Source organism: Astyanax mexicanus, chromosome 3 (genome assembly GCF_023375975.1).
Source record: "Astyanax mexicanus isolate ESR-SI-001 chromosome 3, AstMex3_surface, whole genome shotgun sequence".
Classification (NCBI taxonomy): Eukaryota; Metazoa; Chordata; class Actinopteri; order Characiformes; family Acestrorhamphidae; genus Astyanax; species Astyanax mexicanus.
The window spans coordinates 2,971,161-2,998,225 of record NC_064410.1 but is presented as its reverse complement, the minus strand read 5'-3'; the positions used below and the strand labels follow the sequence as shown (position 1 = coordinate 2,998,225).

General features: G+C 37.2%; 1 protein-coding gene across 1 annotated transcript in view; it reads right to left on the bottom strand.

The window, feature by feature from the left end:
- The window catches only part of itgb8 (integrin, beta 8), a 37,300-nt gene extending 11,319 nt beyond the window's left edge, over window positions 1–25,981 (bottom strand). The window contains exons 1-11 of the mRNA XM_022668011.2: window positions 25,450–25,981; window positions 24,150–24,235; window positions 19,770–19,938; window positions 18,687–18,933; window positions 15,314–15,479; window positions 9,631–9,789; window positions 8,542–8,637; window positions 7,536–7,625; window positions 5,035–5,175; window positions 1,685–1,880; window positions 489–683 (exon numbers count right to left, since the gene is read on the bottom strand). Coding sequence (XP_022523732.2) covers window positions 489–683; window positions 1,685–1,880; window positions 5,035–5,175; window positions 7,536–7,625; window positions 8,542–8,637; window positions 9,631–9,789; window positions 15,314–15,479; window positions 18,687–18,933; window positions 19,770–19,938; window positions 24,150–24,235; window positions 25,450–25,675 — 1,771 coding nt within the window. The 5' untranslated portion in view covers window positions 25,676–25,981. The remainder of the gene's footprint in view (window positions 1–488; window positions 684–1,684; window positions 1,881–5,034; window positions 5,176–7,535; window positions 7,626–8,541; window positions 8,638–9,630; window positions 9,790–15,313; window positions 15,480–18,686; window positions 18,934–19,769; window positions 19,939–24,149; window positions 24,236–25,449) is intronic.
- Window positions 25,982–27,065: the final 1,084 nt, after the last annotated feature.

The following is a 27,065-nucleotide window of genomic DNA, read 5'->3' as shown; positions in this document are numbered from 1 at the left end:
GGCCTGAAATAAACTCTTTTTACATTGACTTTGACTTCCATTGAGAGTGAATTAGTTTTTATCTCTCTCATGCAAAGTTGCCATATTGGAGATACTTCATTTTTTCAGTTTTTCATTGGACAGCGACGATTTACACTAAACTCGAAATAAATAAAAAAAAGTGTAAAAGTGGTGATTTAAAATAATTAATTATTTTGGAATATGGAAGCAAATTAGAATTAATTACAACCATAATAATTTGGGACCAATTATAAGAATAAGGTACAAATTCACAAAAGAGAGAAAATTCTTCCTAAAATGTGCTTATGATGTGCTGTGATTCTTCTAATGCAGATCAACTAAATTAACTAGATTAGTTCACTTATGAAATAGTTTAGAGAAAATATATAGAAAGCAATTACATCCAAAAAAACAAAAAAAACAGATCACTCTGTTTGCAGAATACAAAGAAGGATTATGCTCAGTTAATTGTGCTCATTGAGACGCACCTCCACACACCAGACCCCCCTCATACGCGCAGGAGAAATCATCCTTTTCACAGAATTGTCCATAAATAGTGCCGAGGCTGCTCTGATCACACACACATCCCCCACACGAGCAGATTCCCCGACCAGAGCACACCAGACCACTGCGCTCCTCCCGACAGCCGTCCATCAAAGCCCTCTCAGCTGCAGGACCGCCTCCTGAGACGAGAGGTAGGGTGTGGTTATTGAAAAAATTCAATCAAAGCAATCAAAGCTAAAGACTAAAGACGGTCCAACCAAATATTATTAGTTATTAGTTATTATTATTATTTTAAATCAGCACGTTTTACTTTAAATTATGAATTATGTATGATTTATCATCCATATTTATCTTCAGACCTTAGAACTGTTGTCAGCCTATGCTTGAATTTCTATCAGTAACGGCTGCAGCTCTGTTGTATTCACAGAAATGTAAATATGGGTCACATGACAGCAATTACAGCAGACTAATTGGTCCGCTGGGCCACCCACACATTCCCGCCTTCCTGGTTTAAACTGCAGACATAGGCAGAGGCGCAGCACACAAATGCAGAAGTATATACGTGTGAAGCTGCATAGGGTGCTCTATAGACAACACATTGACTCAAACATTTGTTTTGGTTACCTGTACATCTAGAAATAAGTCTAATGTAATTCATTTAATACATACAGCTCTGGAAAAAAAAAATAAAAGACCACTTAAAAATTGAGTTATTTTTATTTTACCAAATTGAGGAAGGCGGAAGATCACAAGCCATCAAACCACCAAACTGAACTGCTTGAATATTTGCAGCAGGAGTGAGTAGCATAAAGTTATCCAAAAGCAGTGTGTAAGACTGGTGGAAGAGAACATGTCAAGATACGATGTGATTAAAAACCAACCAGAGTTATTCCACCACATATTGATTTCTGAACTCTTAAAACTTTATGAATATGAACTTGTTTTTTTTTCTTTGTATTATTTGAGGTCTGAAAGCTCTGCATCTTTTTTTGTTATTTGAGACATTTCTCATTTTCTGTAAATAAATGCTCTATAAATGACGATATTTTTATTAGGAATTTGGGAGAAGTGTTGTCTGTAGTTTATAGAATAAAACAACAATGTTAATTTTACTCAAACATAAACCTATAAACAGAAAAATCAGAGAAACTGATTCAGAAACGGAAGTGGTCATATTTACCAGACATGCAGCTGGAAGGTTCTGGTTCTTCATGGTAAGGTCCGGCCTCACCACAGCTACACCCACAGGCCTGCTGGACTCGTACAGTCACCGACTCATTAAACCCCACAGGCCTCACCATCAGCAGAACCTCCTGCCCACTCCTCAGACCCTCAGCAGGACACGAGCGCATTCCCACTGTGATGTTGAAGAAGACCTTGAAGAAGAGCAGAGAAGATAAGAGTGGAATCTTCCCAAAGGACACGTAGCAGAACTGAAGCACTGAAGCACTGAATAACAACCTTTTCCAGTCACAATCTAAAAGCACACAGCACAGTTTAGTCTGGTGTTTTTCCAAATAACTCCTGATTAAACTCCTGCTAGAAAAGGGAAACTCTAACTCAGCTCAGTCACACGGCGCGTTAGCGTCATTTATTCAAGTCATTTATGCTAAAAACAGCAGCAGAAAGAAAGATATACTCACTCCCTGCTTAGTTAGAAATCGTTATCTTGTCTCTTTTTCACAGTTCTAGTGATAAAATAAGCATTTTATTCTAAGAATAAATTTCTTCTGGAAACTTTAACATTAAATAAAAACTTTCTTAGAACATCCAGAAACCTTGACAGATTGAATGTTACCTGTATAATTCAGGAAACTTTCTATTAACCTGTAACACTCGTTAGCTAGGAAAGCATTAGCGATTTTAATTAGCATTATTGACATAGTGCTGCTACGCTCAAGTTCAGAAGGTAGATTACACAAGGTGCTCGTCTCGTGTGCATATTCATGAAGCACATGCAAAACAGATAGGTTTCTGATTGGCCTGTTCTCTACAAAGAGTCTGAGTCAGCCAATCAGTTTTTAGTGTGGGCGGGCAGTGTTTTTTTATTTTTTATTTTCCCCTTCTAGATGGGATGCGTTCAGGAGCATCATGGCTCCCATCAAAACTCATTTCACCTCAGACTGTTCTAAAGTATATCCATGTCTGGTAAAAGTAAAAAACAGAAAGTTTCACCCACTGTACAGTTATAAAAACTTTCTAAGAACATCCAGAAACCTTGACAGACTAAATGTTAACTGTAAAGTTCAGAAAACGTTCTATTAACCTGTAACACTTGTTAGCTAGGGAAGCATTAGCGATTTTAGTTAGCAATATAGACATAGTGTTGCTACGCTCAAGTTCAGAAAGTAATTACTTTTTTTGCTAAAATGTATGCTTTCTCTCACACACAAACACACACACACACACACACACACACACTCTGATTATATGTTACCCCTTTCCAAGTTATTGAAGGTGGAATATGGAGCTAAACTAGCGTTCATTACCTCAATTAAAGCTGTGTGTTGTTGAAAAGGCAACTTTACAGGAGAAAAAAACGTTAAAATTTTTGAGGCAGAATGCAATATAACACTTTTTGGCACCACTTTAAAATAAGACTACCCTTATAAAGGGTTTATAAATGGTTTACAATAAGTTTATTAATGGTTACTAATTAGGTTGTAAATGCCTTAAAAATCATTAATAATCAGTTAGAACACATAGAACACGTAGAAAAGGCAACAATGACCTGTTGTTTGTCCAATAGTGAACTATATTACACAGCCATCTATACTGTTGCCCCTTTCTACGAATGTTTTATAACTGATTATTAATGATTTATAAGGCATTTACAACCTAATTAGTAACCATTAATAAACTAATTGTAAACTATTTATAAATGCTTTATAAAGGTAGTCTTATTTTAAAGTAGTGGAGTTTTGATGAAGTGCAAAGAACAGCTGGATTAAACAGATCAAAACAAAAAGCGATTTTCTATTTAGACATTATTAGTATCTGATACACATGATTAAAATGAAATCCTTCATGAATACAGTGAGGTGAGCTGGAAAATAAAACAAAACACTATTCCAGTCCAACACTCCTACTCTATATACAGCAGACGGGAAGAGTGTATAAATATTAAAAGCTGAGTCACTGGATATCATGAAAGAAAGAATACTTAATGAAAAAACGGCAGTTTCAGAACAACTCATCTCAGATTCCAGCTCTGAATAAAGTCCTTGAACATCAGTCCTACGTGTGGTCGTGCCTCAGCTTTGATAACATTGCCTATTGTAGCGGCCGATTGTATCAGAGTTTGTTTCAGATTAAATGGCTCTTTGTCACAGCGAGAGCCTGTATTACATAAAGGTCTTGTGATTCCAGCATATCAGGCTGTTTCCTGTAAAGTGGATTGTAATAATCTGCTCAGCGGAGTCTAATCGCCTCCTCAAGTGGCCTTGGAAAAAACAAAACACTATAAACGAGCACACTTTCTCTTTTAGGCCCCGTAAGATAGAGCTTCCCTGTTCCGGTATCTGATATCTCGTTTTGTGAAGGACGGGGGTTTTAGAGCTTTGGGAATATTAACAAAGAATATCTTGTGCGCACAAAGTCCCTCTTTCTCCTCACACTTTCAGATAAAACAGTATTATTTATATATTTTTTATCCTCGACACTTGTAGAAATAAAAGTGATAAGGATATTTGAGTGATCTCATAGAAAAACCCACTAAAGCTTATAGGTTTATTGTTCAGTTATTAGTTAACACATTATTCAGGAGATTGCCAGTTCGAATCCTGTTTATGCAGGAGCCCTGAGAGAGCACACACACCAATGGCATTGCTCTCTCTGGGTGGGTACTCTTTCCCCTCAACACTCCTAGGGTGATGTAGATCAGCACAAGGCTGCGTCTGTGAGCTGATGTATCAGAACCGAGTCGCAAACTATAACTAACTAAAAAGGAAACAATTTTTCAGACTATAGTTACCAATGAACGTCTATTTTCTGGTCTATTTTCATACATAAGTCGCTCCGGATTATAAGGAGCATTAAGCTACACTACTAAGGATGCCTACATTAAATTGAGCAAGAGAAGCGCCTTATTAAAAAAAACTGTAATTCTTAAAAAAACTGGATGTTAATCTACACAGATTTCTCTCCTGAAAACTGTTTATTTGGGTGAGTAAAGCGCTTGAGTTTGTTTAATTTAATTTATTTAATTATTTAAATCTTTAAGATGCTTGTTTTCTAAGGCATCACTCAGAGGAAGAACCCTGTAAAACTGCAGATAAGACAAGTAGAACTGTTTTGCAGTGTGTTATACCAGGTTTTTCGGGTTCTCACACTGTAAGAATGAAGAACAGATGGCTGGTGCCGCTGTGTGGCGTGTTCTCTGGCCGTCTGAAAGGTTAACTATTGACCTGCAGGGTTCTAGGGAAAATGATTTACATTCATAAGATCTTATTCTTCATTACAGCATTAAAACAACCACAGAAACGGGTCTGGAACTGATGAGCGTGTTTAGAGGAGGAGAGTTTTCCGTACTGTTTGTTTGGGCTGAACGTTGGAGCATCTGCCGTTCGTCTCGGTGGATCCGTTCGGGCAGATCGCTGAGACTCTCACCCAGAACCTGTGAGCTTCACTGTCCTCCACTCCCACCTCCACCCCGACCTCCGACAGCAGCTTCTACAGGAGGAGAAGAGAGGAGATAAGAGAGAAACTGAGACCTGCAGAGACATTCAGACTGAAAAGTGACAGAAATGTTATGGAAACTGAAAGGGAAGTTGAAAAGGAGACTTTGATAAAAAGGAAAATTTAAAAAGGAAAAGGAGAAATTGTGAAAGGTAGAGAAGAGGATTGAATAAAAGAGACAAAAAGTATACAATAAAAGAGACTATAAAGAGAAATTGTGAAAAAAGGAGAGAGGGGAAGAGAGATACAGAGAAAAGACAAAAAAGAAAGAAGAGAAAGAAAGACAGAGATTAAGAGAGAGAGAGAGGGAGGAGGATTTAAATAAAAGAAAGATGCAGAAATAAAAGAAAGAGGAAGAATGAGAATGCCAAACAAATAGAGAAATTAAGAGAGTGGCAGAGAAATTGAAAGAATGAAATTGAATGTGAAGGAGAAATTAAGAAAGGGGGAGAAAGGAGGGATTGAGTAAAATAAAGATACAGAGATGGAGAAAAAGAGGAAGAATGAGAATGCCAAAAGGAAAGAGAAATTGAGAAAGTGACAGAGAAATTGAAGAGAAGCGAAAGAAAGAGTTGAGGTTTGATCAATACTGAAACAGAGAGACAGAGAGAAAGCATGAGATAACGAGAGAGAGAGAGACAGGAGGAATTGAATAAAAGAAAGAAACAGAGATAAAGAAAGAGAAAGAGTGAGAATGGCAGAAAGAAAAAGAAATTGAATTAGTGGCAGAGAAATTGAAAAGAAGAGACAAAAAAGAGAGAATGAGAGAAAGAGAGAGAGAGAGAAAGAGATGGGGAGGAATTGAACAAAAGAAATATACAGGAATAGAGAAAAAGAGAGAGAATGCTAAAAGCAAAGAGAAATTAAGAGAGTGGCAGAGAAATTGAAAGAATGAAATTGAGACAGAGGGAGAGATAATGGACTGAGTAAAAGAGAGACACAGAAATTGAATTAGTGGCAGAGAAATTAAAGAGAAAAGAAAGTGTGAAGTTTGATCAATTCTGAGAGAGAGAGAGAGAGAGAGAGAGAGAGAGCACAAGAGAATTAGAAATATAGAGAGAGAGGAGGAATTGAGTAAAAGAGAGATACAGAGATAAAATACGTCTTTAAAATAAATTGAATTAGTGGCAGAGAAATTGAAGAGAAAAGAAAAATTGAAATATGAGTGTGAAGTTTGATCAATACTGAAACAGAGAGAGAATGAGAGGGGGAGGAATTGAATAAAAGAGAGATACAGAGATAAGAGAAAGAGAAATTGAGAAAGAGGGAGAGATCAGAAATAGGGGTGGGCAATATTATATCGTATACAATATATTGTGACCGAGAAATATCATGATATTAAAAATCCATATCGTGATAATAGGGCTGCTCTGTCTTAAACGTAGTCTATTATTTACTGTGAAGCTTTTTAAGTGTATTTATTGTATAATTGTTTTAGTTTGCAGTTTATATGCATGCACTAAATATTCTACAATATTTCTTTGCTGCGATATATTATTTTATGCTATATTATTTATTTTGCCACATTATGATTATTCTGTTATACTGTTACACTATATTCCTGAAATGAATGAATTATTTTTCTGTTTTCCTATATCGCCAAGTATATCGTTATCTCAAAAATACCCTGAAATATCGTGATATTATTTTAGAGCCGTATCGCCCAGCCCTAATCAGAACAACAGATAAGCAGAAAGAGAGAGGGAGAGAGAGAGAGAAAGAAAGAGATGTAGAGATCACAGTGTTTCTCAGTGTCAGGGTGTCAGAGAGGTTCTATTGTTCCAGGCTGTAATCAGGCTTGGTGAGGGCAGGTTGAGTTGTGTGTGGGGGAGGATGGTGCAGAATTGGCTCTAAAAATAGCGGTTTTGTGTTTGCCGGTTGAGCGGGACACGGTGGAGAGTCACTGCGGCGATCGGAGCGCTTTAATAATGCAGGCCTCTGTTCGGCGGGGTCTGTGGGTTTTTTGCAGATTCCGGGAGGAGGACAATAGATTTCTGTGCCTCTGTAGAGATTATGGCCTTTACCCGGCCGAACAGCACCAGAAACATTCCCCCTGTTTCCACCTCAGATCACCCAGCCGGTGTTTTTCCACTCAGACACTCAGGAGTTACGTCCATGAGTCAGATCAGGAAACACTGAGCACCTTTATGAGTACAGCACCCATGTGTGTAGTTTCCTACTTGAAAATGAAAGGAAAACAGTAGCCACCCACGGTGGGTGGGTGGGTGGGTGGGTTGAGTGAGTAGAAGTGGGCGTTTGACACATATAAAAACTGAGACCTGCACTTGAATAAGTTTAATAAGTTAAAAGGCATAGAGAGTAAAACAGAAACAGAAAGAGATGCGTTAGTTTACCTTGTAGGCGTCCACCACCAGGTTGGTGAGATTAGAAGCTTTGGGAAGCAATTTCCCCAGGTAGGTTCCTGGAAGAAAGTCCACCACATCCTGTTCAGAAAGAGAAAGAGCAAACACAAGAAGAAATCTGCAATAAGGAAGAGTCATCCTGGTTCTGCTTGTTCTGAGGGCACACTGAAAGCTTGGATCAATTGAATTTACTTTAAAAAAATTGAGGAAACCGGTTGCCTTAAAAAATAATTTAAAAAAAGTTAAGTAATGGGGAATGAAAACTTAAGTTAGCATAAATTACGACATCAAGTTATTACAACAAAACAAAAATTTAACTAGAAGATTTAACTTTTTTTAAATATTTTTGTTATACTGTAAGACCAGATAAGTTGAGTTTACTTAACTTTTTTAAGGCAGTCGATTTGCTCCAAATTTTTAAGTAACGGTGAATGAAAACTTAAGTTAGCATAACTTAGAAAAATCAAGTTATTACAGCTAAAGGGGAAGTTAATTTAACTTTTTTTCTGTTATACTGTAAGACCAGATAAGTTGAGTTTACTTAAAAGAATTTGAGGAAACTCGCTTGCCTTAAAAAAATCAAATAAAAAAAAGTAATGGGGAATGAAAACTTAAGTTAGCATAAATTAAAACTAATTTAGTTTAGTTATTACAACTAACGGGGAAGTTGATTTATTTCTAAGGTAGCCAAGGGGGAATCACTACACACTGATGGTGAGTGTTCAGAGTGTCAGAAACTGTTGGACACACCCAGTATGCAAATAGATTGTGACAGAAGCCAATAGAAAAGAAGCTGTTAATGGCAAAACAGACTAAACTCAGTTATTATTATAAGTTGGTTCAACTCAACAAAGATCTCAGTTTGAATAGTACAGTATATGTGCTCACAAATCTGAGTTCAGCTAACTCAAAATAGTTGAGTATTGTTTAGAAATATCCAATTTACAGTGTACCTAATAAAAACACAAATCCATAATCTTGGTCTGTGAGAAATTACCTCATACCACTTATATTGCATCTGATCCACAGCAAAGATGGAGTAGATGTTGTTTTCCAGCAGCTTCTCTGCCAGCTGACCGATGGTCGGGTGCTCCTAAAGGGAAATGAGAAATCCAATAATTCAGTTCAAAATGTGAAATCTCATATATATATATATATATATATATATATATATATATATATATATATATATATGATATTTCACATTTTGAACTGAATTATTGGAATATATATATATATATATATATATATATATATATATATATGAACCCAAATATCAGTTTCTCAGAAAATTAGAATTTTATATAATAAGACCAATTGGTACTTTTGGCAGTGTGTCCTGCTGGAAAATGAAATCCACATCTCCATAAAACTTTCACAGCAAAGGGAAGCATGAAGTGCTGTAAGATTTCCCGGGCTCTCCAAACCATCACTGATCATCAGTAAATTTAACATTTTATTTAAAGAAAATCAAGGGAGCAGAGTCTGGAGGAAGAGTGGAGAGACACACAGTCCAAACTGCTCAAGGTCTAGTGTGAAGTTTCCACCAATCAGTGATGGTTTGTTTGGAGAGACATGTGCAACATCTGCTGGTGTTGATCCACTGTGTTTTATCCACATAAGTCCAAAGTCACTTACAGCACTTCATGCTTCCATCTGCTACTGACAACTTTTATGGAGATGCAGATTTCATTTTCCAGCAGGACTTGGCACACTGCCCACACTGCCAAAAGTACCAATTGGTCTATATATTATATAATATTCTAATTATCTGAAACACTGATTTTTGGGTTTTCTTTGGCTGTAAGCTTCATAATCGTCAACAATAAAAGAAATAAACGCTTAATTATTAATGCATTATTAATATTTTGTTATAAATTCACTTTAATCATGCATACATTATGACTGACTGTTCTTTAATTCTTTAGACAATGGTTCTACATCCATCTCAAAGAAACCTTAAGAAGCTTAAATGAATGAATAAGGGTTCTGCCCATTCTATGAAGCACCAACAAGCTTTTCTCAATGGTTACCAATCAGAGAAGCCTTTATAGTAATATATGAAATTATTGGTGTGTACTCTTACCATGTTGGCAGACTGGGAGTACATATTGTCCACTAGATGGCACCGTCCATCATGGGGCACCACAATGCCCGCCAGTTTGCTGTCCAGGGCCAGATGGGATGGCTGGTCAGTCATGACCAGCAGAAGATGCTTCGCCTCGGGACGCCAGCCAATGTCCTTCTGCAAAAATTAAACCTGATTTAAAGACCCAATAATTTGGCGCTAAAGCAGGAATTTGGTGAACAATTCAAAGTTAGCGATTTCTACCTTTGCATTATTTTAAAATAACAATAAAATCTTTAATAGAATTATTCCTGAGACAATATATCACTGATAAAATGTGGTTATTGTGACAGACCTAGGTGGCATGCAAAAGTTTGTGCACAATTAAACAAATGATTATAGAAGATGCACTAATTTACAAACGGTGAAACATTAAATTAAATTAAATATTTTTTTTTTTTAGTCTACTGTTTTTGGGTTGCCATGGGCTCCTCTAAGCAGCTGCCTAGCACTTTTCAAATAGCCTAGCCTTTTTTATTTTTATATTTTTTAAATGATCACTTGTAAATTTGTAGATTTATTTACTTATTTTGTTTAGATAATAGATTGTTTTTTATACTCTTTGCACTTTTTATTCTATCGTTTATACTGCTGAAACGATACAAATTTCCCAGAGTGGGATAATAAATCTTATCTTATCTTATCTTAACATTATTTTTTATATAAAGAAATGGCAGCTGGAAGGTCAAGTTGAGACCACAATTTCCTTCTTTCTCAAGTTAATAAATAAATTTAGTTCAGTGTGCATAAATAACAAAATTATCTTTCAAGCTACAGTATTATTACATTTAAAATGCCTATAGTTACTGCTCTTTAAGTTTATTTATTTATACGTTTTATCTCTTAGCTGAATAAATTATTCTGTACCCAGGATTGTTTTCTGGGCTCGTCATTCCTCTCTTTTCTGAGTGAATAATTTCTGTTTGCTGTTGTTTTTTTTTTTTTTTTTTTTTTCATTTTACTCGGATAAAAACACTCAAAAAATGAGGAACAGCAGCAGGAGCTCCTCAGATAAAGTGCTGTTCTCATTTATCTCCAGATAGGACAAAGCTGAGCTACTGTTATTCCAGGATGTTAGCTTGTAATGCTAACTGGCTAGCGTTAGCTTCTTTGGCATTGCAGGAACACTCGTTTTAATTTCCCCTCGACCCAGAACTAGTTATAAAAGGTACAGTAATAAAAGTTACCTTTTATATTTTTTCATAAATCATTTAATATCAAAAGTACAGTACAGTTCCTTTCACAAAAGTAAAAATATCCTTTTTGTAGAGCTCTGTGTGAGAATTTGGTCTGTGTGGGCCTTACACAAACAAAATCTCACCATATCTAAGGTCAGTGTTAACAATTGAGTTTTTGGTTAGGGTTAAAATAAGGGTTTGGTTTAGGTTTTATGTTTAAACGCTGCGTTATCTCAGCAGAGGTTCTAAAACGCTGGCTCACTAGCATTCACCACCAGAGCTATAATTACACTGAAGACTATGAGCTGCTTTTAGAAGCATGTGGGAACCCCTGGCAGGCATTCAGTGATTCAGTGATCTGGTGCAGTTTTTATTTTTCTGTGCTTTTTTCCTGCAAAGAAAAAACATTACCCAGAGCAGAATGAACTGAAAGATAAAGAAGACTTCAGGAGATCCAAGCCCAGCATTAAAGTCCAATATTAACCAGGGCTTTAGTTATTTAATCACAGCCCTGCTAATCTGAGTACTCCATTAATCACAGCCTGGTTCCACTTTCTGTTCCAGAGTGGCTGCAGTTATCTCGCCTTTCTGCAGATTCAAGGTCAGGCTTAGGAGGGCTGTAGCAGATTCAGCACAGGCAGCATGCAGTGATTCTATGGAGGAGCAAAACTGACTAAATTAAAATAAATAAATAAATAAATAAATAAATAAAAACGTAAGTAAATCACTATGGTAATTAAAACGGCAAAGAATAATTATGATTAAAATAAAAAATATATATATATACATAAAAATAACTTGTTATTAATGGGTTTCTTTATTACCATTGTTTAATTTTTCTTTTGATTCATTTATTTCTTTAGGTAACTATTTTAGTTTCTGCATTAATTTATTAAGCAATTTATTTATTTCTGCATTCACGTATTTACCAATTTATTTATTTATGGATTCATTTATTTACCAATTTATTTATTTCTACATTCACGTATTTACCAATTTATTTATTTCTGGATTCATTTATTTACCAATTTATTTATTTATACATTCACGTATTTACCAATTTATTTATTTCTGGATTCATTTATTTACCAATTTATTTATTTTTGCATTCATTTATTTACCAATTTATTTATTTCTACATTCACTTATTTACCAATTTATTTATATCTACATTCTTTTATTTACCAATTTATTTATTTTTGCATTCACTTATTTACCAATTTGTTTATTTCTGCATTCATTTATTTACCGAGTTATTTATTTCTGCATTTATTTATTATTTACCAATTTATTTATTTCTCTTTTTCCTTGTTTTCCTAAGTTATGCAAGTAAATAAACAAATGAATTTGTTAATAAAACTTTAACAATGTTAATTAGGAAACCCATAAATAACAATTTATTAAGATATTTATTTTTATGTATTTTTATGTTTTTATGTATATGTTTATGTATTATTTTTATATTAATTATAATTCTTCTTTACCTTTTTATTTATTTTATTTTGGCAGTTTGGGTCTTCCATATGATTCATGAAGCAAAATAAAAAAATAAATAAAAAAAAGGCTAAAAAACAAAAATACTACTCTGTTGCTACTCTGAGCCCAGTCAGTCTAAAAGCATCTGCACAGCTATTAGTGTGCAGAGTGAATCAGACCTCATGCACTGTGTGTGAAGCTGAATAAGGATAATTAAAGCTGGCACAGGCTCCCCGGGTCTTCCCCATGATATCTGTAAAAAGCACGGCCAGATTCAGTGACACAGACTGATTCAGACCCCCCCGGCGTAACGGATGAAGTGGCAGTTTCTACTTGCATTCTTCCTTCAGGTAGGGGGTAACTTTATACACTCATTCCCATGCGTTGTTTGCGAGCTTTTGCAGTGACTGAGGTTCTAAAATAGCCATTATTACCTAAAGCGAGGGTTTGGATAAATATCACATCCAGGATTTACAAGTTTTGCTTCTTACTCAGTTTTAAAGTATTTACGGCACTCAGCAAAGAATCTTTTTCCAAAGTAACAAAAGCTACCGAGGTACACTGTTACAGGTTATCATGTCCCATGACTTTTGGCTAGGCATTTCCCTTGATCCTTTTTGGCAATATATTGTCCATTAAATAATTGCAATAAATAATACTGCCATCTTTTAAAGAGCAATTCATTTTATAAATAGATTTAAGTATCAACTTTTAGCATCAAGAATACTTAATTATTGAAATTTCAGAATATAAAAATGTTTGAGCAATCTAAATAAATAAAACAATAATACAAAAAAAAAAAAGATCACGGCAAGCTGCATAACCAGGATTCAAACCAGCGATCTCACGATCATAGTGGAAGGAGTGGCATAAAGTTATCCAAAAGCAGTGTGTAAGACTGGTGGAGGAGAACATGATGCCAAGATACATAAAACTGTGATTAAAAATCAGGGTCATTCCACCAAATATTGATTTATGAACATTAAAACTTAAATTATGAATATGAACCTGTTTTCTTTGCATTATTTATCTTTTTTTTTTTGTTATTTCAGCCATTTCTCATTTTCTGCAAATAAATGCTCTAAATGACAATATTTCTAGGCTGCTAGTGCTTAAGCTTAGTCTTCACTTTAAAGTGAAGGTCTTACACTAAAACACAAGCCTAGCCCGGGATCAGCCTAAATCATCACCAGAAGGCCAAATCAAAACGTTCAGTCAACCACAATAAAAGGCTGGATTTTTTATCCCACACTAAAAAAGGATTTCTAACATAGAATCTGCATTAATCACACAGTCTGGCTCAGGACTAGTGGATTAACTGCACAGTCAGAGGACTGACCCGTTACCAGGGCCGCCGACCGCAGGATGAGTGTGTACCATTCTAAAGGAATCCCACACACTCAGGGCATTCAGACATGCTACTGAACCTGTGTTGATAGGAGCGTGCACAGAAACCTCAAGAGCCGAGATAGCCGAGATAGTCAGTCAAGGGATGAAGGTAGAAAAAGACAAGAGCCTGCCTACGCAGCATAGTTCAAATCAGTAGTGGCGACTTTTTTTACCTTGGCATATCTGCAGACATCACTATTACCAACTGTACAGAGGGCAAGACTTTCAATGTTTTTTTACTTTTACCAGACCTGGATATACTTTAGAGTAGTCTGAGGTGAAATGAGTTTTGATGGGAGCCATGATGCTCCTGAACGCATCCCATCCAGGAGGGGTAAAAAAAAAACACTGCATTAAATGACTCATAGACTCATAGACTCTTTGCAGAGAACTGGCCAATCAGAACCCTCTCTTTTTTTGTTTTGCATGTGCTTCATGAATATGCAAACTCTTAATTAAAAAATCAAACTTGTGCAAAAACAGATATACAGCACGAACTGGGAATCCACTTAAATAGATTCCTCAAGGACCATGTAAGAGATGGGAAACACTGCATTAAAGAATAATATTTGCTTTCTCAAATTTTTTTGAAACGTGTATTAATTTAGGAATGCTACCAATGCTAATAAGCAAAGCTATGCTAACTGTTCAGTTTCCATGAGTTGTTAGCTACATTACCCTCCTAAACAGCAAGAGCATCCCGGATGATTATCTGTGTAATTAGATAAGTCAAGCATCCCATGCATTCTTATAGAAACATTCCTGCAGGGAATAGTGAATAGTGGGAATAGTGCTAAGAAATGCAGCTTCACTGAGTGTAGGAGCCCTATTTTATCGATCTATAGCACACGGGTCAATTGTGGATTGTGCAGTAGGATTTAGGGATTGAGGGCGGAAAAACTAAGCCTTGCACGGTTTGAAACATGCAAAAGGCTGAACTAATTATCTATCTATTCATGGATGTGGTTAATTTTGGGCGTAACGTGAAATAAACCTGTGATGATTGACTGTTGTCTGGGTTCACTTCAGTCAGTGGAGCTCCTGTGTTTTCCCCCACCGAAATACTGTAGCAACAACACCATATATACATGATCAGAAAAAAAAATCTGCAAGTGCCTTTGTGTTGAGTCCAGAGTTTTAAAAAAAGCTGAATTAATGTAAATGTTACTTAATATTTAATGTTTAATTATGTTTAATATTTAGTGTAGTTTTCTCAGATCCCACAGAGTCCCAGGTTGGTTGTACTTTATTTGTTTTAGTTATTTAGGATATTAAATTAGTTTTATATTGGAAGCCATTAAGTCTGTTCTTAATAATAAAAAGTTAGTTTAACTGTAAACTGATGTAATAGTAAGTAGTATTATGCTAGTATTTTATTACTGTGGAACACTACCTTAAAGCTTCTTTGGGAGCCCAGAAACAGAAAAAAAGCTTTTAGTGTAGTGGCACTTTAAAATGACCATATTATCGTTTATCGCAATAATTTCTGGCGCAATATATCGTCCTGAAAATGTTGTTATCGTGACAGGCCTAGGTGTAAGATAGCAACGAGCTTCGTGTTTGCTAGGGCTCTAAGACTGAAATAAGATGTTGTATACCTGACACACAGCCGCCTGCAGCATGGCGTCAAAGCCTCCCTCCGGCGTGTCCATGTTTCCAGAGATCCTCTGCTGCTGGATCACCTGCTTAAAGTCCGTCATGTTCTCTGTGACGGGAAGGACATGGATGAAGCCGTGAGCCGGCCGACAGTGAACATCATAATCACTGCAAAGAGAGAGAGAGAAAGAGCAGAGGAAGTGAGAAGATACAGGAGCATCCGACACTCCACTACTAGACTCTGCAACAGCTTCATCCACCAGGCAGTCAGACTCCTCAACACACAGAGACAGAGCTGAACCCCACCCCACTCACCAGTATGTTACACATCTCTGCACCTTATCCCCACTATACACTTTATTATACCGTATCGGTACTGCACTGTCCTGTCTTTAAATTGTCTCGTCTTTTGTATTTATTGTATTTATTGTTATTTAGTGTTATAGTTTTATGTTGCACTGTCGTCACTCCTGCACTTTATGTTGTCTATTGCTTGTGGTTCTATGTTGCACCATGGTTCCGGAGGAACGTAATTTTACCTCACTGTGTATCTGTACTCAGATGTAATGACAATAAAAGCCTCTTGACTTGACTTGACTTGAGAGGAAAAATGGACCAAAAAGGGGCAAAAGGGAGCAAAAAGAGAGAGAGAGAGAGAGAGAGAGAGTAGACAGACTAAAACGACATAAACAAAGAAAAAAAAAAGAAAGACAGCAGAGATTACACGAGCCTCTCTCTGGATCAGATTCCCACATTACGATGAATGAGATCACCATGGAATGTGCTGGTGTTCCCCGGCCTACTTCAGCGAGTTCACAGGGGTTAGTCAAGTGGCTTTTCTCTCCAGTGCTTCTCAAGGCAATTATGTCGTTTTTTTAATATGATTTATGATTATTTTAAGTGAAAAAAAAAGCATTTAATCAAACTCACACGTTATAAACACTGCATTATTTTATTTATTAAAAGCCTTTCTGTCTGCATTGTTGGTCTGTACAGTGAAACGTCGCTTATTCATCCACATAAGAAACTCATTAGTCACTCACTCCGTCAGTGCAAGAAAGAAATCAAGAAAATATAAAAAAAAAAAAACTGCTGACAAAAGAGCGGCAACAAAAGCTGGCCTTTAGCAAAATGCCAAGAAATGTATCATTTTCAGAGCTTTCTCCACAGTCTGACAAAAAGGTCATTGTCTGAGGTTAAAAAATAAGATGGTAATTTCTGGGGGATTATCCCTCACACGGCTGCCACCTCACAAAGTCCATTTCTTATGCAAGTCACTAACAAACAGACTCAAACAGAGTTCAGATTTACGAGAAAAAAATGCCTTTTCACGCTTCTTCTACTAGAATAAAAGTAGTAAAACTTTCAGTTCTAGGATGATATTTTGTTCTAATTACTGACATAATGATAATAGAATAAAATATAGCATAACAAAGCAATTATACACTTTTGAAAGACAACAACAATTTAATGAATCATATTTAGGAAAATATATACTTTTGTACATAAGAGAGCACTTAAAAATGATGAGTTTCTTTGATTTTATCAAACTAGAAAACTCTGGAATATAATCAAAAGGAAGATGGATGATCACAAGCCATCAAACCAAGCAGAAGTCGCATAAAGTTATCCAAAAGCAGTGTGCAAGACTTGTGGAGGAGAACGCGATGCCAAGATGCATGACGACAACTGTGGGTTTATCCATTAAAATCCAGGGTTTAGCCACCAAATATTGATTTCTGAACTTAAAACTTTATGTATATGAACTTGTTTTCTTTGCATTATTTGAGGTCTGAAAGCTCTGTGTCTTTTTTTTTTGTTATTTCAGCCATTTCTCATTTTCTGCAAATAAATGCTCTAAATGACAATAATGTTCATTTTACTCAAACATAAACTTTTAAATAGCAAAATCAGAGAAACTGATTCAGAAACTGAAGCTCTCTCTTCATTAAAAAAAAAAAAAAAACAGCTGTATATACTGTAAATAGGTGGCAGCTATCTCTACTCATAGGGCATCCCAGGATGCATAGTGTTCTATAGTTTTACAATATTTACAGCATGGTTTTACTGTAAAAAATAAAAAAACAGAAATGTATTATAGTGTATAGTAACAAAAGTTGGTCACATTTGCAAAAAATGTTAATTTATTGGTAAAAAAATAAGCATTGGTTATGCCTAATCGAACAGTTTAATAAATTATCACTCTAATAATAAAGCCAACACATATTTACTCTATATAAACTGTATCTACACTGTATTATATAAGCATATTATGATGGAATGCCCCCTTCCTAAAATGACCAGCTTTAAATAAACTGGTAATTTCTGAGGGATTATCATTACTATTATCGCTCACACATCTGATCCCTCACAAGGTCCAATTCTTTTGCAATTCACTCGTAAACAAAACTACAGCTCAGATTAACAAGTAAACAGCCTTGCTGGGGAACTTTCACCTCACTGAACCAGCACTGATATTACCAGTCATTTTTTTTCACAGTTAAAGATACTTATCATATCTGTGTATTACTGTATGTGTTCAGTTCATAGGACTATGTATCTATGTTTTGATTCAATAACACAGATACAGATAAAGTATTCTTTGTTTTTAAGGAGAGGAAACTCAAAAGGAAACTCAAAAATTACATTAAAGGGGAATTCCAACAAGTTTTACATTTTTTGTATAATTTAATAATAAAGAGGAAAAGTCACTAAAAGTGGTTTGATAAAAACTGTGGCTTTCTAGAGAATTCCTAGAGAGTCCAGTCTGTGCAGAGCAGTAGGATAGAATCCAGATGTACACAGCACAAATTCACTGGCATGCCAAAAGTCATGGGACAGGAGCTAATATATTTTATAATATACAAAACAAATAGAGTTACTTTGATTTTACCAAATTAAAAACCTCTGGAATATAATCAAGAGGAAGATGGATGATTACAAGCCATCAAACCACCAAACTGAACTGCTTGTTGATTTTTTGCAACAGGAGTAAAGCAGCATAAAGTTATCCAAAAGCAGTGTGTAAGACTGGTGGAGGAGAGAACATGATGCCAAGATGCATGACGACAACTGTGGGTTAATCCACTAAAAATCAGGGTTATGCCACCAAATATTGATTTCTGAATTTAATACTTAAAACTTTATGAATATGAACCCGTTTTCTTTGCATCTTTTTTGCTATTTTAGCCCTTTCTCAATGCTCTAAATGACTATTTTTGTTAAATTTGGAAGAAATGTTAATTTTACTCAAACATAAACCTATAAATAGCAAAATGGTGGAAAAAGTGAAAAGTGGTCAGAGCTGTATTTGACACAAATTGGTGTAACTAATTGTGAATAATTACAGAAAACAATGTGATTACAGTGGCTTACCTGCAAGGGTTGCTAATTTTAGAAGGATTCACGTCAATATAGGGCGAGACCGGCTTGTCCACGAATGATCCGAACCCCACTCTGAAGTCGCTGGAATGTTCCTTCATGCGGTGAGAAAGGGTCACTCCCACAGTCTTTAGCCGATCTAAGTTGTCCTGCATGGAAGCCGAGACGTCCACCAGGTAGTACAGGTCCACAGGATACCGCTCCAACTGCTTCACCTCCACGATGAAGCTCGCCTCGCTCCCTGAGAGGAGAAATTATTTTATTATATACTTTTATAGGTTTATGTTTGAGTAAAATTAACATCGTTGTTTTATTCTATAAACTACAGACAAAATTTCTCCCAAATTCCAAATAAAAATATTGTCATTTAGAGCATTTATTTACAGAAAATGAGAAATGGCTGAAATAGCAAAAAAGAAGCAGAGCTTTCAGACCTCAAATAATGCAAAGAAAACAAACAAGTTCATATTGATAAAGTTTTAAGAGTTTAGAAATCAATATTTGCTGGAATACCCTTATGGTTTTTAATCACAGTTTTTTTCATGCATCTTAGCATCATGTTCTCCTCCACCAGTCTTACACACTGCTTTTGGATAACTTTATGCTGCTTTACTCCTGGTGCAAAAATTCAACCAGTTCAGCTTGGTGGTTTGATGGCTTGTAATCATCCATCTTCCTCTTGATTATATTCGAGAGGTTGAGCTGCTGAATTAAAAGGAAAATATGGCGACACCCCTGTTCCTTACTAGTGTTGCATAATGCGCTCTATGTATGTATTTAGACTAGAAAATAGAGGATTATGGATAGTGCGCCTTATAGTACGGTGCATCTTATAGTGCGAAAAATATGGTATATTTATAAGCGATGTTGCTATTTAAACAGTGCAGGCAGAAGGCATGAAAATAGACTGCTGGTGGGGTGTAAGATAGCAATGAGCCTCAAAAGGGCCTCAAAGCTTTATAGTCTAAGCTTTGCCCAAAAAACCCTAAATCCTACCAATCGAATCCCAAGGGCAGAACTTAAATTATACTGTATTTACACTAAAATGAAATTAAGTTAAAGTCTATTCTTTCTCACCTGGCCTCAGTTGGATGGAGATGTCTCTGGGAGTCACCTGGGAGCTGCTCAGAGTGGTGTTCTCCACCTTCACACTGGGATTCTCAACAAACTCCTCTCCACAGCCTTTCAGCAGCAGCCGAGCAGCAGAACCACATCTTTCACCTACATGAGCTCCATCCATAAAACTCTGTTAGAATAGCAAAAAATATATAAAAAATAATCGGAAACAATCCATAATGAATGCACAAAGGTTTCCAGACATACCGTCTAATTATTTAATTCAGATATATAAACAAACGTATACATGTATAAAAAATAGAAAAAATACAGAATAATAATACAGTATAACACAGAATACAAATACAAATACAGAATAATACCAAAGCAAAAAAGTGATCGTTATGGTCTTATTGTCTCAAGTTCATAAGGTTTTGAATCATGCATAATTTTCTTTCCACTTCAACAATTGTATACCACTTTGTGTTGTTCTTTCCCATTAAATTCCAATTAAATATATTTAAGTTTGTGGTTGTAATGTAACAAAATATGGAAAAGTTCTAAGGGTATGGATTATTTTGTAAGGCACTTTATTTGCAGTATTTTTTAACATGTTACTTCAGTAAACATATTTAATATCTTTCACACAAACTAACATGCTGGCCAGTAGTTCCGTGAGGAAGAAATATCTTAAAAAAAAAAAAGAAAAACAGCAATAAATTAGTACTCTCAATCAATAAAAAAATTATCCTATTAGTCACAACAATATTCTGTGATTAACGGTTATTAATCACACTTATTCTTCTTTAGACACATGCTATTTACATTTAAATAAAATAAATAATGTAAGAAATGTAAAATGCAATTGTATTTATATTAGTGGTGTTGATTAAAATACTAGTATATACTTGTACCCCTAATTATCACATCAGGGTACCTCTTTTTTTTGCTGTTTCAGAAAAAAGAAAAATTCACAATGTTCTCAATTTATATTATATATATACACTAGAGACTATTATTAGATATTATATATATATATATATATATATATTTTTTTTTTTTTTTTTTTTTTTTTTTTCCAGTGTTTTGTCATATGAAATGCCATGAAATATTGTGATATTATTTTAGGGCCATATCGGCCACCCCTAAATAGTGTTAGCAATAAACTCTGCACAGTGTTGACCTATAAAAGCATGGTAGTCAGTAGATGATCAGTTTTATTATCAGTATCAGTATTAGTTACTATAGTTTAACCTTCAGAAGGAGAAGCTCAGCTCAAACCGTGTTCTGTGTTTATCTGATCACAAATCCAGGCAGCTAAACCTGCCAGACAGGACTGTCGAGTGTAACAGAACACAACCGCTGAAGACTCAATTACCATGTGACCAGAGCCAGCTGGCAGGTACAGAGCAAAGTGACTAAGAGACGAGACGAGCTGTTCCTACTCGATTACTATAAATCCACAAAAGACCGCTGAGCCCTAAAACCAGAGGAAAACAGCAAAACAACAGTAAATCGGCCCTTTAATTAGGCATTTAAATGTTTTTTAAAAGGCAATTAAAAGAGTTTTTCTGGAATTAAAAGCGTAAATTCAGCTGTAACCGGAAATATCTGCGCCTTAAAACTGTGCTGGATTGAGGTGCACAGCTTTCAACACGTTCTCACGTTTACAAGCACGTGCCCAACCATGTGGATGGAGGCCATGCAGTTATCTCTTGTTCAGTCCTGCCCCTCCCGCTCACACTTCTTAGGTAGTAGCAGCATGTCACTCACACAGACACAGAGACAGAGCTGTGTATCTACTTCTCGTGTCAAGAATCAAGACATTGCAACATGACGTGTTTGATTTAATTTCCCTAAAGTGACATCGCACGTCCTTAAAAGGCTTAAAAGATATATCGTGCATCCCTATGCTTTATTACCAATTAATTCAGCTTCTTGCAATGCCTTCAGTTCACAGCTTGCATAATCTCATTGTAAATATTAATACTAAGGCATCCAAATTATGAAGAAAAACACATGGAATTTGTAATTTAGTAAAACAGAATATGTTTTTATTTAGATTCCTCAAAGCAGCAACTCTTGCTTAGATTAGACAGTTTTGCACATCTTGGCTTTTGGAATTTCTCAGTGAGTTTTATGAGGTAGAGTCACCTGGAATTAAGGCTTTCAGTTAACAGCTGTGCTGAACTCCTCAAGAGTTAATTACTTGAATTTCTTGTCTCTTAATAAAGTTAGTTTGAGAGCATCAGTTAAAGTAAAGTAGTGAAGAGGTAGAGTTACAGGTATACAGTGAATAGTGAATATTTGAGTAATGTTCGAATCCAGATTATGAGAAGCGAGAACTACTCAACTAATTAAGGAAAAATAAATGACTTTAAGAAAAAAAATGAAGGTCAGTCAATTTAAAACATTTCAAGAACTTAGTAGAGGATACTAAAGTACACTCGAATGCAGTCACCGCAAAGACCAAAAAATATGTTATGACGTAATGATGAAACTGGCACTCACCAGGACCACCCCAGGAAAGCTAGAACATGATAAGTTTATAAGAGTTACCAGCCACAGAGACCACAAGTTAACAGCTCCCCAGATAAGAGCACCTAAATGCTTTTTCACAGAGTATTATTTAGGTTTGTTTAACACTTTTAAGTTACTACTACTACTACTATGATTCCTTATGTGTTCCTTAATAGTCTGATAGATCACTTTTGCACAAATGCACATTGATGTAACAATGCTGAAACAATTGTTTTGTGCAGCCCCAGCCCAGGCTTCCTTCAGCATCAGTGATATAAGACATAATTCTAGCCAGATGATGGAACAACACACTGCCAAATATTTTCCATCACAGACCCAAGCTGTGTTATTGATCGGGTGGATGTGTGTGGGAGTTGAAAGGTTACTAAAAATAAGCGCTAAGTGAGGTTATGTCTTTCGTCATGGCTCTTCTCTGGAGGTCAAAACATCTGTCAATGTGTGAAGCCCCATCTTCCAGCTACAGATGAGGGCAGTCATGGTCTGTGTGTGGGCTGGGAAAGCACCTGACACTGCAGGCTCTGTTTGTAGATCTCTAGATCTCTCAGCCTGGCTTTTTTATGGGTTCCCACGGCCACTCCGGCCCTAAGCGGCTTGTTAAGAGGGTGCTGGAGCTTAAGGGGGCCCTGTGGATGCAGACGGAGACCAGGAGTCCAGCAGATGTAAGGAGGGGTGCTTGGGAGGGGGTGGGGTCAGTTAGGAAGCTGGGGGGTGACGAGAGAGGGGGTAGCAGGACTTCTACAGGTCAGACTAAACACGACCCAAATCGTGAAAAGGAATGCTGTGTGTTATTATATATACAGCTCTGGAAAAAAAAATAAGAATCCACTTCTGTTTCTGAATCAGTTTCTCAGATTTTATAGTTCTATTTATAGGTTTATGTTTGAGTAAAGTGGACATTGTTGTTTTATTATATAAACTACAGAAACATTATCCTCAAATTACAAATACAAATATTGTCAATTATAGAATTTATTTGCAGAAAATGAGAAATGGCTGCTTAGAGGTGAGTATTATCGGCCTGTAGTCTGCTGCTAACCCCGGCTACCACTGCTGGAGCAGCATTAGCACTATCTGCTAACCGTGCTAAATGCTAGCTCTTTTGTCATTCAGAGGTGAGTGTTATCGGCCTGTAGTCTGCATGTAACCCTGGCTAGCACTGCTGGAGCAGCATTAGCATTATTTACTAACTGTGCTAAGCGCTAGTTCTTTCGCTGCTTAGAGGTGAGTATTATCGGCCTGTAGCCTGCATCGAACCCCGGATACCACTGCTGGAGCAGCATTAGCATTATCTGCTAACTGTGCTAAATGCTAGCTCTTTTGTCATTCAGAGGTGAGTGTTATCGGCCTGTAGTCTGCATGTAACCCTGGCTAGCACTGCTGGAGCAGCATTAGCATTATTTACTAACTGTGCTAAGCGCTAGCTCTTTCGCTGCTTAGAGGTGAGTATTATCGGCCTGTAGCCTGCATCGAACCCCGGATACCACTGCTGGAGCAGCATTAGCATTATCTGCTAACTGTGCTAAGCGGTAGCTATTTCGCTGTTCAGAGGTAAGTATTATCGGCCTGTAGTCTGCGTGTTTACTGTGTTAAAACAAGCTATGTGGGATAAACCACTAGTGCTGTTGGGAAATCTGGAATTCTAAGCTTACTGTAAATAAACAGAAGCGCTTTTCTCACCCAAATAAACAGATGTAATGGGATTTGGGAGGGGGTGGGGTCATTTAGGAAGCTGGGGGGTGACGAGATGGGGTAGCAGGACTTCTACGGGTCAGACTAAACACGACCCAAATCGCCCGGTCTGTTGGAGGGAATGCTGTGTGTGCACCAAGGCAAAATGCACAGCAAAAGCCTCCACATTACCTTCTGAAAGCACCAGGCACATTCCGGTCCACGGCTCAGGCATTCTTCGCAGGATGAGACGAGGGGTGACGCACAACGCTTCTCCGCTGCGACACAGAGGAAAAAAAAGAAAACAGAGCGACGTGATTTACACATGAATGAGGAGCAAGTCTCTATCAAGCCACTACCCTTTCTGCACTCTTCTCCAGCTGCTACGCTTTCCAAAAACATCACGCACACCCCCTCCTGAGAAACAGCCCGGCGTGTCGGGGTTTCAGGCGGTCAGTTCGAGCGCACAGCTCACTGAAGAGGAGGGGAAGCAGTGTGAGCAGTGCACCTGCTACGCTCCTGCTAAGTGAGGCATCAGATGTTTAGTGATCTGAGTGATGGAAGTCTACTGATAAGCAGAATTAAATATACTAAATTGCATAGTATTAGCTAGGGAATATAATATAATAAAATAATATGGGGATTCTGAGATAATGCAGACATATGATACCATGTTCCCCAATTTCTCATACATACCTGATGATGCTGATACTCAAAATTGAGAACAAAGATAAACTGAGAACAAAATCGACAAGTGTGATGCAGGTTTAAACAACCTGTCAGACCTCACAGTACCAAAAAACCACAAAAAAAATAAATAGAACACAATTTATCACATTATCACGTTCGGTTTCTTTGCCTTAAGAAGCTCTTGTGTTCTTTTATCATAAAGTATTCATACAGTATTGGGCGGCGCGGTGGCGCGGTGGGTAGCACTTAAACCACTATAGGCTCAATTCATTTGACTGCTGTTCAGTTAAAGTGCAGGCTCACCACAAGGCATCACCAAACTTACCTACACTGCCTCCACCATGTTTGACAGATGATGCGTTGGCATGCTTCAGATCAAGAACCAAGAAATTAACCAATCAAGTCAGGCTCAACACAAAGCATCACCAAACGTGCCTACCTACCTACCAACAGAACAGTAGCATGTGCATATATAGCCCCTCTGCTCTCCAGCCAATAACACTGCCTTCACCATGTTTGACAGATGATGCGTTGGAATTAACTTGAACTCTAACTTTTTTTCTATGAACTCAAGGTAAGTCTCAGGCTCAACACAAGGCATCACCAAAGTTACCTACCTACCTACACTGCCTCCACCATGTTTGACAGATGATGCATTGGAATGCTTCAGGTCATGAACCCTACTTTTCCTTCTCCATACTCAAGGTGACAACTAAGTCAGGTTCAACACAAGGAATCACCAAACATCATCCAATCAGTATCACACTCACAGTCATCACGCTGCATCATACATCATACTCACCCAACTGACAGGACGCAACAGCGAACAGAGTGATGATGAGGATGATGAAGACCAGCGCGCTCCGGAGGGTAATGTTGCGCTCTTCACGCGGCCAGGACGTCATAGCAGCATCGAGGGAATCAGGAGCAGGAGAAGCGGCTCGAGCGTGCAGGTCGCGGGGGGAACGCTGAGAGCTCTTCACAGCCGCGCGCTCCCAAACAAAAGAGAGCTTAAAATCCCGCCGCATTCACACACACGCACACACATACACACACACACACACAAGCGCGCGCACACAAACCCAAGCAGCAGCAGGATAAAGCAGTCAGATTATCACCGCGAGCCCCCCCCGGTACAGAAAGCTGCTTTGCCTGTGCAGGAGGGAAAAGCACGCGCGCTGCGGGCCGCAGGTAAGGCGGCCATGCCGGGGCTTCGCTACGGACATTGTCGGCCTCCGGTGACCGGAACTGTCGGTGAGGCGCTGAGGGACGGTCCGGCCTGCGGACGCATCAGTCCGGTTTATGTGAACGCGCGCCTACCGGCCTGCCTTTATCCGGGAGGAGGGGGGAGAAGAGGGGAGGAGATACTACTGTATAAACAGTGCTGAGATCAGCGAGGGGGCGGGGGGACACCGTGCGGGACTTTTCTCTCTTTATATTCACCTCTCTCTCTCTCTCTCTCTCTCTCTCTCTCTCTCTCTCTCTCTCTCTCTCTCTCTCTGTCTGTCTCTTTTTATATCTCTCTCTCTTTCTGTATCTCTATCTCTCTGTATCTCTTTCTGTTTCTCTCCTTATATTTCTCTCTCGTTTTGTAGTTTTCTCTCTCTTTCACTACCTTTCGTTATCTTTCTCATTCTCTTTCTTTGTCTCTCTCTGAATCTCTCCCTCTCTCTGTGTATCTTTTTTTTCTGTATGTCTCTCTTTCACTATATTTCTCTCTTGTTCTGTATCTCTCTACACTCTAAAAAACAGAGGTACGATATGAGTACTTTTTTGTACTCGAAGGTACACTCTTTATAATTGTACTCTCAAAGGTATAATATTGGTCTTTACAGGGTCAGATTTGTTCCCTCTGAAGTACAAAGTCATTTCTAACAGCAATAAGTACAAATTTGTACCATTTAACCAGCCAAAGGGTACATTCAGTATTCTGTATCACTGTACTAATGAACAATATATATTTAAATTGCACATGTTTTATTTGAAAGCCAGACAATTTTGTATCATCAAGTTTTTGAGCCATATTCAGTTGATGATAATGTTTATAATCTTTATGATCTTTACTGGCACAAAAACCATGGGTACAAAAAAGGACTTTCACTGAAAGGTACTTTTTTGTGCCTCAATATAAGGTACAGCCCCAGCGACAAGCTTTGTACTCTTTTAAGTACAAATCTGTACTTATATTTCTTAGAGTGTATATCTCTTTCTATACCTCTCTCTTTCATCTCTCTGTATCTCTCTCTTTATGTATGTCTCTCTTTCACTATATTTTTATCTCTTTATCTCTCTTTATGTATCTCTTTCTGTATCTCTCTCTCTGTCTCTCTCTGTGTATGTCTCTCTGCCTGTCTTTTTCTGTTTCTCTGAATTTCTCTGTCTCTCTCTGTAGCTTTCTCTTTCTCCTTCTGTATCTCT